This window comes from Myripristis murdjan, chromosome 13, assembly GCF_902150065.1.
Source record: "Myripristis murdjan chromosome 13, fMyrMur1.1, whole genome shotgun sequence".
NCBI lineage: Eukaryota > Metazoa > Chordata > Actinopteri > Holocentriformes > Holocentridae > Myripristis > Myripristis murdjan.
The window spans coordinates 30,407,730-30,423,086 of NC_043992.1; the positions used below are offsets into that span (position 1 = coordinate 30,407,730).

Genomic DNA, 15,357 nt, shown 5'->3' on the forward strand with positions numbered 1-15,357 from the left:
GGCTTGGGCGGGGCGGGCTGGGGCGGAGCAGGGCGACACATCTCATTTGGAAGGGGTCTTCTCAGCCATATGTTTCTGCTGGCTCTCGGCGTGCCTGAGGAAGGGAGGGAACAGACGGTAAAATGAACGTGAGAGATGCAGCCAGAAAGTTCACCAGCAGATCAGTGAGACAGTGATGACGAAGGCAGGGAGCACGGAGGGGAACAGGCTCCAAAAGTTCCTCTGTAAGTGCCTCCATACCTGGTGAAGTCCTCTATGTCCACCAGCATGGCATCCTGCTCCATGTGCAGCTCATCCCGGATCAGCAGCAGCTGCACCAGCTCCTCGTTCAGGCCTGCAGTCCAGAGGACAGAGAGGCAGAGATATGAGGGGAAAACATCGTGTTTTACTGTTAAAACATTTATATTGCTGTAGCTTTTTTGTGTATTGTAGTTTTTGAATATTTCTAAGGCAGCAATATTATATTTTACTTAGCACACTTTTTGTCTATTCTTTGTAAACATGAGCAACTTGGTCATCATAAATTGGCAAACTACAGAACGTTTCACAGAGAACAGTTAGTCAGCACAGATGTGAAGAAACAATCTGGCTTTTACTTTTCGGAGGGACTTTTTACTGTGAACTTCCAAACTTTTGTCCTTGTAGAGCTGAATGGAAAAGATTGCATCTAAAAAGTAACTCAGTAACTGAGTACATTTTAAATGATGTAATTTTGTCGTTTTACTAAGTAGATTTTTACAGTTATATGTCTACTAAAGTAAAATATCAGAAAAGTAATGTTTCTATTAGTAATTGGGGTGGTGGTGGTGGCGGGGTGAGGGGCAGGGGGGTATCTTAATTTCTCTATAGTTTTATTCACTAGAAACAGTTACAATACAAAAAAAAACCAAAAAAAAAAAACCCAAAACAAACAAACAAACAAAAAAAACCACATGATTAATAGTCTTAACATTATGCTTTAATCTGACCAAACTCTTTCTCACTTTTCAAATATTACATCATGAACCATTTAATATTTAGCAAATTATCTTTTCATATTATGGTCCCTGACAGATTTCATATCCTATGGTCAATTTGTTTAAACGTTAAAGGAATTGGAATTTAACAGTATTGGTCAGTGCCTTTCTGTGTAATTAACATTTATTCTGGTGACTATACAAGGTTTTAAATTAGGTTTATTTTAAATCAAAAGTTTTTTTTTTTTTTTTTTTTGATTTAAGTAGATGTTTCTGTGTAACACATTTTTTGTAGTCCTTTCTTTGTTGTCCTTGTGTTTATATTTAATGTGTTCTTGTTTTTTTTCTGGCCAGATCTCATTCGCAAAAGTGATTTTAATCTGAATGAGACTTTTACCTGGTTGATTAAAGGTTAATAAAGAAGGAAAAAAAAACTGATTCAGCTTACATGGACTTACATGGATAGACTTTATGTTAAGTCAATGAAACACAGAAGGAAAATGTCTGACTGCTTAATGACTAAATCTCAATTTCCACATGCTGCCCTTCAAAATAAATAAATAATTAAATAGATGGCACTGGGACTACGCAGCAGTGATGTGCTTGTTTCTACATCCCACATGTAACAATAACATTTGACTCGTGTGTGGGAGAAATTCTGTCAGTGGTGTTGTATCATCAAAAGTTCCAACTATTGGTCCTATTTCTTCAGCCATGCCACAGAATAAGAGACATAAGCTTACGAGGTTTAAGGGAAAGTCTGTGATTTTGGAGTCATGGGGATTTTGGAGCGTTTTTATTCAAAATGTGAAATTGTTCAATTCCCTAGTACCAGGATCAATGATGTGTATAGTGCAGTAACTGTAAAAGCTGTGGGGAAGCTGTTAACTGTTATAGTTCTGTGAAGTGACTGTCATATATAAAAGCACTTTCACATCCACTGCACTGAGTAGGGGTCAGTGTGTGTGTGTGTGTGTATGCGGTTTTTTCCCCATTTACTATCTTGCTCATTTCTCTGACTGAAAGTAGAGGTTAGTGACAGTGTAAGTGTGTGTGTGTGTGTGTGTGTGTGTGAGCACTTGTGTTCAAACTCACTCTCGATCTGGGAGTGCAGGTCGTTGACTATAACCTGGAGCTGTCCCAGGGTCATGTCTCTCAAGTCTGTGGGTTTCAGGCTTCTCTTCATGAGACACTCACTAATATGAGGCATGTGGGGAAGCTGCCAGTAAAACACACAAACACAGACAAACATAAATACATTGCCAGTCATCGTGTTCAATATGATTAACAGATGCTGAACTCGGTGACAGCGTGAGGATCCAACTCTCCAGCAGGGGCCGCTATTGCTACTCGTGGCCAGAGTGCCGCCAGTCTCATGGGCTTCACTGTCCCCCAGTTCAGATCTTCAATTTACTGCAAGAAAAATCTCTCTTTTCACAAGCATTTCCCAGGCTTTTAAACCATGAGGCTTTGCTTCTTCGTTGGCGACAGTGCATAAATTCAGTTCTAGTGAAATTGTTTAATATTTAATCTTATGCCAAAAAATGAGACCCTATCTTTCCACATGAATTAATATTAAATATTTTCATATTTTGCTTGACTGTGCAAAGTCTACATTACCGGCCATGAAGGAACAAGCCTCAACCACACTGTTCCAGAATATGAATCTGTCCAAAACAGGATTTGTTTTTGTTCTTCTTTTCACCACAAGCAAATGTCATTACAAGCAGCTAACATTTATTTATTTTTAACATGTTCTGTTAATGTTTCAGGCTTTGTTTGCTGTTTTGGCTGCTTGTGTGCTCTCTGTACATACACCGCAATGAGGTCCAAACTGAATTTGAGTTTCTCTCATGTTTCTGCTGCGTGTGTGTGGTTGTGACTGCTCTCCAGCTGACTCTACATCATGTGATGCCGGCCCACAAGTGTTGCTACATGTAATGAAGGACAGAGAATCATGATTTCTTTATACACTTATGGACAGAGATTTTGCTTTTGGTTTGCCATGCTATTTGTATATCACCCTGCTTGAGCCGTCATCAGCTGCTTGAAAATCCAACCTTGCTTCATGTTTTGTCACTTTTTCTTTCCCCGCAACACCCACTTTCTGTCTCCCTCCCTCTTCCATCTCATGTCTTGGCAAAAATGTTCGTGAGAAAACCAGTGCATGTGCCACTGGATTTATTATGTATTGTGTAAGTGTGTGTGTGTGTGTGGGTGTGTGGGTGTGTGGGTGTGTGGCTAGCTCTTCTCGCTTGTTTCTCACCCCCTCTTTCACTTTCACATTGGCAGTGATGCAACTGTGCTAGAGGCTACAGGATACCACACTGCCATGCGACACAGTTTCAGAGCAGAGAGAGCAGCCCCAGTGAGTAATTGTGTGCCGCAGAGAGAGAGAGAGGAAGAGAGAGAGAGAGGGACATGAAATGACGAAAGAAACAAAGTGGGCGATGAGAGAGCGAAGGTCAGACTGGTCTGCTGACTGCTCTGAGTTTCAGTGGCACACCAATCATACCATTTACACTGACAAAATGCAAACAAGCTTGTAAACACGATGCTGCAAGATGCTGTAATGATGGAGTGATTGTTCGCAGCAAAATAAATAACCTGCCAGCGGGATGAGATAATCCCACTTGTTCCCAATGCTAACGCACTTTTTCCCCAGAATGTTCTTGAATCAAGCATCATTGTCTTGATACTAGTGGGTTGATCTGTGTTATTTTGCGTTGTCTCCACATATTTATACTGAAACTGCACTGGAAACAAGTGGGATTATCCATACTTGCCAACTCTCATGATTTTCCAAGGAGACTCCAGATTTTCATCCCGCTCTCCTGCTGTTCTCTCAGAGTTTCATTCCTCCGAATATTCTCCTATACTTTGATCAAATTTCTAAATCTGCCCATTTACTGTACGTGTTACAAACAGTAACACAAAATGTCTTGGACCCATATTATCACTGTTGCTGCCAAACAGCCACTAAAATGCACTGCACCGAAATGCAGTCTCCATGGTTACCTTACTGGCGTCTACACTGAAAACACAATTAGGCCAACTGCCTCTATTCTGCCTGTGATCTGGATGATTCAATAAATTATTTAATTTAGGCAAAATAAGCTTTGTCATAAATCATGTTAAAGGACTTGGTAAACTGCAGACAGCAGCATGTGATCCAGAGGTTGTTATGGCTTATATATTTAGATCTACTTCTGTTTTTCGCATAATCAGTTATTACTTCCTTTTTCATTGTTATATATATAAAGGGCCTACAAATGAAATGGTACAGTATTTTCTGAATGTGTACTTTTCAAAGACAAATTTCTAATGTTGTTCTATTACTGGACTCTCCAGGTTGGCCAATATGGGATTATCTCATCCTACTGGCAGATTTTTTCAATTGTTTTAAGAAAAATCAAGATTTTAAAATTGAATAAGAAGAAATTCTTGTTAAGATAGAGATTTTTTTTGCAGTGTTTGAAGGAGGAGTTTAGCAGAAGTAGCTTTGCCATAATGTAAGCTTAATTGTGGCCTTGTGTTCTGTCCTGATGTGACAGTGATGTCTTCTGACTGCTGAGCACCACTGCGTCCCTGAACACCGACGTCAATGCTTTCCGGTGTATGAATTATCGATGGGCCCGGACGAGCTGCCCCTCTCTGCTCTGAATAAGTAAAGGCTTCTGCCTGGCAGCCAAGGTGGAGATAAAGTGTGTGTAAATCTGTGAGTAAGTGTGTGCGTGCTGTTGAGGGAGCAACGGGGCAGATAAAAATGGATGAAATAATGATGAAGATAGTCGTCATCACTGCTCCTTCTCCTAATGGGTGAAGAGGACGAAGAGGAAGGGGGGAGGGAGGGTTGTGACATCATCACAACATCTTCAAAACTCGTTAATGGAACAGGTCACCCAGAATACGAAAAAAAAAAGATATTTTCCTCACTCAGGCCTAAAGCGGTGTAACCATCCACATAGCCTGTGTGTGATTTGGCAAGGCTTTGTGTCTGCCACGACCTTCCTGGTCTACCAGCAAGACAAAGGCAACGGAGCTGGATGGGCACTGGTTTGTGGACAAATCCCACAATACTGAGGGGTGAAGAGTTTTGTAGGAAACTATTTCCTGCTTAAAGGAACACTCCAACATTTTGGTGAAATACCCTTTTTCCGAATTACGCAGACTGAGACAAGATGTTCAACACCATTGTCACCTCTGTATATCCAGTGGTTCAGTTCTTACGGGTGGCATTTCACGAAGACTTCAGTCTTTATGTTAAGGTAACACAAATCGCTACCCATAAAAAAGGACAGGTGAAAATGGTATTGAACATATTGTCTCAGGCTGGGTAGGTCAAAATGTTGGAGTATTCCTTTAATAAACCCAGCAAACTGTATCTATCTACCCAAAACGAGTACAAATCTGGGCCTGGGTAAACTGCATTAAGAGTGAGTGGGAAAAAAAGTCTTTTTTGTATTTTGGGTGAACCGTTCCTTTAAGCTCTCATACAGTTTGTTTGTTTCTGGTTTGGCATTTAAACATGAGCCTTGTTTTTTTCATTTTCTGAAAAGCTGACTACACTGATGTTTGAGCTTTTTGCTGGAGCTCTTGTTACTGACCAGGTCCGCCACCGGGGACTTCTTGCGATTCTGTTTTTCCACCTCCACCTGCATCTTGGCCATGGGCTTGGCCATCGCCAGGGCCAGCTTGGCCTCCGCCTGCAGCTTCTTCTGTCGGCTCAGGAAGTCCATGTCCTCCAGAGACTCCGAGTCCTCCTCTGTGGTGTCCCTGTCTGAGTAGGACGAACTCTGCTTGGACTGCAGGGAGGAGAGAAAAAAAGACAAGTGAGGTTGAGGGGGGATAATATGTGACAGAGGGAGTGAGCAGGATACGAAATGAGGGAGTAGCATGGAGCAGAAGGTGCAGTAGACGGCAGAGGTACGGAGAGATGGAGGGAGGGAATGATAAGAAAGACTTAAGTCAGAAGATTAATGTCAGTGTGCTCTTGGTATTTTCGTGTGTACATTATATTCACTGACAGGAATATCATCGTACATAGACAGGGAGCTGAGGGCAGCAAGGATGAACATGTAAAGGGATGATAATTCTCTCTCTCTCCCGCTTTCTGTTAAATGTGTCTCAGGCTGACAGGAGGTTAATGTGGTCAGCCATCCGTAGCCTTAGCGAGCATATTCCAATTCACCTCTCATTTACTGCCAGTGGATTGGTTAACGGTCCAGAAAACGTGAGCAAAGAGAATCATATTCCCACTAAGCGACAGCTATCTCTCTGATTCATAATGAATACCTCCTCCCTTCTCTTTATATCACGATCACAAGCACAACTCATTAATAGTCTGTGAGTCCTGTATACTAGGGCTGAACGATGGGGTAAAAAAAAAAAAAAGTATTTTTACAGATGCTCTGATTGTGATATGAGTCACAGTTTAAACACTGTTGATATTTTTGCTGATGTCTGTTCCAAACAAATACACTATATGGACATAGGTAGTGGGCCACACCTCTTAATCACTGAATTCAGTCCCATTGCCACAGGCGTATAAAATCAAGCACCTGGTCATGCAGTTTGCCTTTACAAACAAAGAATGGTACTATTACAGTGGTGGAGCGTGGTATTGTAATAGTAATGTAATAGGATGCCACTGTTGCAACAAATCAGTTTTTTGAAATCTCTTCCCCCCTAGATATTCCCCCATCAACCGTAAGTGGTATTATTGCAAAGTGGAAGCATTTAGGAACCACAGCAACTCAGCCACCAGGTGGCAGACCACGTAAAGTTACAGAGCGGGGTCGCAGAGCGCTGAGGCGCATAAAAGTCACCAACGCTCTGCTGACTCAGTAACTGCAGAGCTCCAAACCTCCTCCGGCTTTGACATCAGCACAAAAACCCTCTATTTGGCTCAAATACTCAAAAACTCTCCATCTGGTGGTCTGATGGATGAGTTTGGATTTGGCGCCGTTCCCTGCCTGACTGCATTGTTCCAACTGTAAAGTTTGGTGGAGGGAAGGGTAATGCTATGGGCTTATTTTTCTGGGGTTGACCTCAGCCCCTTAGTTCCAGTGAAGGGAAATCTTAATGCTTCAGATTACCAAGACATTTTGGACAATTCTCTGCCTCCAACTTTGTGGGAACAGTTTGGGGAAGACCTTTTTCTCTCCCAGTATGACTGAGCCCCAGTGCACAAAGCAGCTCCATAAAGGCATGGATGGGTGAGTTTGGTGTGAAGAACTTGACTGGCCCGCACAGAGCCCTGACCTCAACCCCATCCAACACCTTTGGGATGAACTCTCGTCCAACATCAGTGTCTGAACTCACAAATGCTCTTCAAGATGAACAGGCAAAAATCCCGATAGACACACTCCAAAATCTTGTAGAAAGCTTTCCCAGCAGAGTGGAAGCTGTTCTAGCTGCAAAGGGGGACCAACTCCATATTAATACCTATGGATTTAGAATGGGATGTCAGGTGGCCCAGTACTTTTGTCCAAATAGTGTATGTTTCTTTAAATATGGAGACTACAATTTGTAAGCAAGGGCATCTCTGCAGCACCAAAAATAAATTAATAACAGGATTTGTCATACATTTTACATGATCAAAGAATTTCGGCTGCAGTGACTTGGATATTGCAGTTGGGCGTATTGTGATTTTGATAATATTTCAATGAATTGTTCAACCTGACTGTATGTGATATCATACATCTCCCTAGTGATTTCCAGACTTTGGCATCCGTGGAGAAAACACTCAGCCTATTAATCATGTGTGTTGAACTGTAGGTGAATGGAAGTGTATGTCAGTGTATACCATGGGAGACAGAGGTGTGTCCAGACTGGTCTCTGTCTTGCTGTCGTCTGCATCACTGTCCTTGTCGCTGCCGCTGTCATTGACAAAACAGATCTGTAGGTTCATCCCGCTCTGCAGCCTGGGAATAAACAGAGGGAGAGAAGGAATGAGAGAGGAGACGATTTCGCTATTAGCATAGATGGGACAGTCGGGTCAGTTCGCCATTCGCTGTTTCCGCAGTAATTGACTAGGACCAGAGCCAAAGTGGGCAGCAAGGTCAACGCTGCTTCTGCAAATACACATAACCTGTGAAGAGTTCAACAGAGGGCTTTGACTTGATAATGCATTTAAATGGCTGTGCATAGAAAATAGCATGGGTGTGTACACACTGTATGTATACTATCAGAGAGAAAGGCCAGTGGGAGAGCCCATCTACTGCTCTGCCCTCACCGCTCCTCAGATTAGCGCTGGCCCAGGATAAATTTAATGAGGCCTTGTTTTTCTAATCATCGTCCCTCTTGTCTTCAACATGGATTGGCCTGAGAGGATTCCTCCGGTATGTCTGATCCAATCTGCCTGGGACTGATGGGGGCATTTTGGGCCACGGAGGAGCAGAATATTGCTAGATGTGGATCCAACCCACCGAGGATCAATACTCCGCTTATTCAATGCAGTAATTACAAACAGAGGTGATCGATTACACAGCATAGATCCAATCAGTCCTGACTGAATCAGACCCGAGTGGTCGATTGTTTTTTTTTTTTTTTTTTTTTTTTCAGGAGAGGTAGCATCCAACAGCTCTCTGTAACTTGTACCTATTAAAACCTGGGAGCTGCTGCAGTGTTTGCATTTCTGCATGACAAGGACAATTCAAGCATGCAGGCAGGCGGGTTTTCAAGTCAAGAACATATAAAAGACCATATGTTTATGATTAGACTCTGCAAAGAAATATATCATGCTTTTATACACTGGGACACCACGCATCTGTTATCTTTTCAGCACCTCATAGGTATGCTAGTCACAAAATAAAATAAATTAAAAATAAATACATAAAACAAATAAATAAACAGTTTTTGGTATCAGTGTTTGGGGTGACATGTTAAAAAGTTTTCTGTTCCTGTTACCACATTGCTTTTTCCTGTAACAGGGTAAATAAGGCATTGCTGTTCCAATTTCAGCAATCAAATGACCATTACTCATCTCATACATCATCTGTTAGTTTCCCCTCTGTAGTCTCTTCAGCCTCTTTACTGGCTTAATATTTATCCAAGCATTCTCTTCAACTTCTCCTGCCTTCAAGTCATGCCAGAGGTACTGGAGTTAAAGTGCAATGCATATGAATAACCCAACAAAGCAGAAAATATGACTTTGAAAGCTGGAATTTAATGCTCTAGGCTTTATATTTGTTACAAACCTTGTAACAAATATAACCTTGTGTGTCTGTCATTATTCTGATGTCTTCTGTTGGTCATGTGGACTTAAGTCTATCACCATTACCTACTAGCCACATTGCTTTTAAAACAAAGTGAAAGTAATATAACAGGGAGGGGTGTAACGGTTTTGGACCGAACCAGAAAACCTCGGTCCAAAGGATTTCGGTTTAGAAACTCATTCCGTCTTCCCGAACCTCGGTTCACTTTGGCTTCACTGTTAATATCAGTGAGGACGGACATTATCAAACGGCCGCATCACTGTCAACACAATAATGACGGTCAAGCACACCCTCTTGTGTAATAACGCTTACAAACCTCATCACTGAAAATATTACTCCGCCTACATCTTATTGCCCAAGTCTGTGCGGTTTCCATGGTAACGAGAAACATTTCACTGAAACCCGCATCAAAAGGCGCTGTCAACTTTGTTCGCCTGCATAATGGACCGCTTGGTTGTCGATTTTGATTTATTTGGCTACCTAAGTTTGGATAAAAGGCTGAACGAGGAAGACAAGACAGAACAGAAAAAGGAGAGATACGCGAGAGTGACGAGTGAAGAGCCGGATCAGCCGGAGAGGTCAGGAAATGAAGCCGGTACGGTCCGGTCAACGTCTTGGGCCGTCAAATGTCTACAAGACGACCTGACACACACCGGGCAGATAGTTCAACTTCTGCTGCTCAGCCACATTAACAGGAGCTACCGTTAACTTGGAGTGCCACACCCCCAGCTGAAATGAAACGTCTGCCGGTGAGTTTATTAAAAGATAGATGTTTGTTGTTGTTGACACTGGAAAGAAGTAGCCTATATTTAAATATAACTGTTCATATAAGTTGGTTGTAGATAAAGATCAGCTGTGTTGGTGAGTCGCTGTCACGGCACCTGCTAGCTTAAAAATGACCGAGAAATTGGCAGAAATATAACTATCAGTCCATGAAAAAAATTATTTTTTCCAGCGCATATTCTAGTTACAACATGACTGAGGTAGCAGAGCAGTTTTGTGTTGTTACATGCGGTGTTTATCCAGTTTGGGGAAATCATACAAAACACAATAGGCCCAAGTTGGCTGGCTGACGGGGACTAGTTAACGTCAGAGCTCATGTATTTCCACTGAAACTTTTATATTTTGAGAGCGAAATGCCCACAATGTGAATACATTTTGATTATACATTTTATTTTGTTGGTAGTAGTTGGGTAATCGCATTATTACATACATTATTACAATAATGCTTAATTCAGACATTTGCTAAGTGTCCTGGAACAGCGACATGACGCGCCCGGTCGACCACATTTCAGCCAAAATGTGCTGCCTAAACATTACGAAGACGTGAAGGCTAAACTACAAGAGGACTGCGAGTTCACTGCAGTAACTACAGATGGTTGGACATTATATCACTGACAACTGGGTCATTAAAAACCCCGTTCTTTTTTTCTAGAAGTTTTCAAAACGTTTCTTTAGTAGTTTTTGAAAACCGAGGTTTGAACCGAACTGTGGGTTAGGTGAACCGTTACACCAATAATAACAGGTAATGTTATTTCTTATTTCCAGCACTGGTGGTTATTTATATATTATCTGGGCTGAAAAGTAACACAAATGTAATGCTGTTACAAAGAAGACACACAGATGTGTTGACAAATGAAAATAAAATTAAGGTGAAAATGAGACCACATTTTAAAGAGTGGACTGACATCTGACAATTTCCCCGCATGTGGGATTTAACATCACAGTCAGTCATCCAAATGTTGCTAAATATTTGGAGATGCACATGATTCAGATCACAGGAACACAGGGAACACTGGCGTATTTTCTGAACAACTTTTTCCAGTACAGTAAAGTGTAGGAAACTGTTTATGCATGCACATGTGTGTGTGTGGGTGTGTGTGTGTGTGTGTGTGTGTGTCTGCGCGCACCATGTTTTGGGAAGTGAGAACCATGTGGGTTGATTATGTAACTCAGCCCATTCACATTGCACAAATCCTCTTTTGCCTCATGCCATTGTCTCTTTCTGTCTGTCTATCACTTTCTGAAAGGATGTTATTCCTCACAGGTACCCATCACATGGATCTACACCGAGCGCATTGAGCTTTACTGAAATGTCAATCCCCTGCGGTAATTCTCACAATAGCCGTCTACAACTTATGGTCATGTTCTTTCTAATTTGAGGTGCTGCTTTCATTTTGTGCGGGAAGCCCAGTAAGCAAAGTTTTGATAAAGGAACAACAAGACAGATAGGATTGTGAGTCACTTGCTTTTCCATCAGCTGATGAGGTTCCTAGAAAGACCAAACAATCAGAGCCTTGTGGCCGTCGGGTCAGAGGTCTTACCGAGAGGACAGGCTGGGCTTGCCGCTCTTGCTGCAGCTGGTATAGATGCCTGGCCCATCGTCGAAGAAACTGCCCAGGGCCAGCTTCTGCCGAATGGACTCCCTCTCATTCTTTTGGGCCTGCAAACACAAGGAGAGACAGAAGTTAAATATTTTGGTCGGCTGAGTCAGTGACTTCGTTTACGTCCCTTCTTAAACATATTTTTTTTTTATCAGAGAACCTTTCCTGATTTTACTTGAGTTTTTTTGAACTGTCTTTTATTTATACTCCAAATTGCTTAAACCTGATGACTTTTGTTGAAAAAATGTGGACATAGCATTGCAGGAAAAGTTTTTTTTTTTTTTTTTCATTTAATAAAAATGGATTCATAATTTGGAAATAATTTCATTATTATTATTTTTTTAAATCTGTTTTGAGCCCTAAACATATAATTGTTTGGTACACACGAGTCAGAATGATAAATCGTTTTCGCCACTATAGCGTAATTTGGTCCTACATGTAGTATGTAAACTTGATCATATTCTGTCACTGCTGAGCATCGGTAAGCTTATTAATAGCATCAGCAACAGCTTCTTAATTTACAGCCTGAGGTTCAGTGTCATCTTAACAAGCTGTAACCCAAAGTGTGGAGTCAGCTGATGAACTGGAAGGAAACAGGATGAAATATTGGAGGAGGGATATCCTGCATGTTGGTGATGCCAGTGTTCACCAAGAGGTGGTGCTACTGTTTCAGAGACCGACCAGAAAGAACTCCAGGACCTCAAATCATCTCACACACTCACACCCAACAGGCCTATTCCTATAGAGACATCAGAATTCACCATAAATATATAAGAAGAGGAATGTTTATATCGAAATCCAAAAGGACAAACAGTGAGACCTGCTTCCTACGCGCCTACATCTTCAAGAACACCAGTGATCCTCTGTTCCTGTGTTGTACCGCTTGGCCTGTTCCCAACCCAGAATTCCTAACTCAGCGCTGCTCCAGCCTTGGCAGCGCTTCACACGTGCTCTCACACACACACACCAATCCCCACAGGACGCTTCGTCTGGGCCGAGAGCAGGTAAACACACCCCACTGAGGTGCACACAGCTAATGAGCGTCCCGCATGGCGACGGACTGCCTCACACAAGTCTGCGCGCACACACACACACACACACACACACACATATTTTCTCTCATCAAAAGGGAGGAATTAAATTGTTCTCTTGTCCGGCAGTTTTTAAGGTCCATATTATTGTAGAACTCTCTCACAGGCCTAAGCTTGCAGTCGGGGCACTACGGCTTAAGAAAAGCTTCTCCAAGGATGGGGGGGTCTTTAAGAGCATGTTTGGGGTGAAATATTGACCCTCTCCCTGTGCCACTGAGAGAGCAACACAATAGGCTTTTAGTCTGTCACACACACGGTCAGCCAGCCTAATACTGGACTGCTCCTCCCCTTCTCTCACACAGAAAAGAAAACGGCGGGCCTTTCAGACTGAAGGAGAGGGGGAGAGTAGAGCTTTAGAAAAGAGGGGGAGAAGTGAAGGCGTGCAGAAGGAGAGGGAGAAGGTGGAGTGCTCGGGAGAGACGGCGATGAGGAGGAAAGAGCTGCTGACGGCCTTGGGCCACAGAGTAACCTCAATCCCGCTCTCTCCTGTTATCGCGCTCTTTCACTTAACCCTGCCTGTTTTGCTCACATCTTCATCCCTTCTTTACTCACCTGGTCCAGCTTCAGTCCTTTATCTTGCTCTCTTTCTCTCATTATCCCCAATTCCAGTCATCTCTTTCCATTTCCACTTCCCTGTCTGTCTGTCTCCCCTCAGCTCGTTCCCATCTTCCCTCCCCCAGTCTCTCATTACACCTTCACCTCACTCCCACTGATTTTTTCTTTCCATCTCAACTCCCTTGCTCCTTCCTCTCCTCTCTGTCGGTCTCTCCTGACAATTGTGTGCTGGCTTCGGTGCGAGTGCCTTCACCAAGGACAAATTACCATAATCCCACTCCACACAAGAGCCCACAAGACACACTTGGCAGTGCCAGACGCGCACACACACTGGTATGTAGAGGAGTGGGATTGGCACTGCTCCATAGTATGTGTGTGAGTGTGTGTGTGTGTGTGTGTGTGTGTGTGCGCGTGTGTGTATACAGTATGTCTACTTGTTTGACAAGGGAGCCTGGAGAGTCAAGTTGAACACACTTGAGAGTTCCAATTCATTGCTCCAGAGGCACAACACCAGCCTGTGATGTGGAGCACAGCCCACTCATACACATTTATGTACACACACATCATTCATACAAACCTGACCACTGCAGACCTGACACACTGTCAGTCAAGCTACTCCACCGAGAGGCTTTACCCAGTCCAGCTGGCAGGGCAGAGCAGCAGCACTGAAGTTCAGTCCGTTGTAAAACAATAGTTATTCAGCTATGGTTAAAAAACAAGAGGGGGTGGTGGTTCACCGGGCATTGTTAACTGTTTGTTGCCCTCATGTGTGGTGAGAACTGCAAAACAAAAGGTGCGGGGGTGTCCTGAGCTGCAGGCGGGAAGGAAGTTTCACATAGTTCGCATTTTGAAAGGCTGAGGGGAGGTTCTGCATGAGAATACTGAGACACAGCAACATCAACATTCAGGTCGACTTTCTTACTTCCCTAATGACAGACCACACACACTTTTTCTCTTGAGGGTTGTCTGCCGACTGTGGAGGAGTTGCTTTACGTATTTAAACCTTTCATGACTCCCTCCAAATAAACCAATCAATCCGCGCACACAGGAAACCTATGGCAAAGCTTTTGGGGCAGCCACTTACTCTTTAGAACCAGCCATGACCAATCAGCTACCAATTACAATGGCAGATAAATGTTCGAAAGAGATCATAAGTGATAGGCCAATTGCTGTTTCAACGGAGAAATCAAAAACAAAGTGCCAACAAGCGAGTCAATTTGCAGCATTCAGCAGAACATTAGTAGTGTGGGCATGTTGTCCATCTGCCATTGACACTTCCCTTTGGATATGTTTGCAGTTTTTCACAGCCGATCACAGATTAAGTCCAGTTTCATATTTGGTGCAGAGGGAGTCTGTGCTGCTCCAAAAGTTTTCATTTGCCACTGGTGGCAACAGCTGAGTCAGCAGCTCAGTGCTTAAAATATCATAAGCATATCTGGCTAAAACCTGTTAGTATGCACATGGATGGGCCAGGTATGTCATGCAGCCATAAAAACAACTTGTTAAACTCACTGCTGTTTTTTAAGTTTTATTATGTGCGCTTGATGTGCTGTTTGGGTGAAATGTAGCATTTCCACTGGCGATGAGATTGGTGTGAATTGAGATCAGCCCTAGAAAATGTGACTTAGGCATGGCTGAGGCATGACTTAGCTGATGTTGCTGAAATCACAACTCTTAACCAACATTACACTCCCAGAACTAAATGTGGAATGATCTGCTGAAGGTCAGAGCTCTCGCCTCAGAAGTTAGCAGGTAGCAGGTTGGTATCACTAAGACGTCTTTACATCTCACAGCTGCCTGCCAACACAACCAGCTGACTTTGTATAAACATCTGTTATATGGCATGTTTGTGTTGTGTGTGTGTGTGTGTGTGTTGTGTGTGTGTGTGTGAGGGTGGTTGGGCTGGCTGTACAAACCTCATCATGGTGGTCCCATAAACCACTCAAGGAGGTGTTGGATACATCGCTGTGTGGAGGAGGTGTGAATAGTAAATACCTTCTGCTACCTCTCCTACTGTCCTGCATTCTTTTCTCTGCCTTGTGTCCATCTATCGTTTGAAATTTTTTTCTTTTCTACTTTTTCTTTCCTCTTACTAATTCCTTTCTATCACCTCTGTCAGTCAGAGGTGATAGACTGTCTGTCTCCATCTTCC

General features: G+C 42.9%; 1 protein-coding gene across 5 annotated transcripts in view; it reads right to left on the reverse strand.

Moving 5' to 3' along the window:
• Nucleotides 1-15,357, reverse strand: part of schip1 (schwannomin interacting protein 1) — a 45,287-nt gene that overhangs the window by 854 nt on the left and 29,076 nt on the right. For 3 of the 5 annotated variants that reach the window (XM_030066610.1, XM_030066612.1, XM_030066611.1), the window contains 6 exons: nt 11,500-11,618; nt 7,765-7,882; nt 5,564-5,761; nt 2,052-2,175; nt 241-334; nt 43-94 (listed from right to left, as the gene is read on the reverse strand). In XM_030066610.1, coding sequence (XP_029922470.1) covers nt 43-94; nt 241-334; nt 2,052-2,175; nt 5,564-5,761; nt 7,765-7,882; nt 11,500-11,618 — 705 coding nt within the window. Of the gene's footprint in view, nt 95-240; nt 335-2,051; nt 2,176-5,563; nt 5,762-7,764; nt 7,883-11,499; nt 11,619-15,357 lie in introns of all 5 variants that reach the window. The other 2 variants (XM_030066609.1, XM_030066607.1) reach the window with 2 other exon arrangements.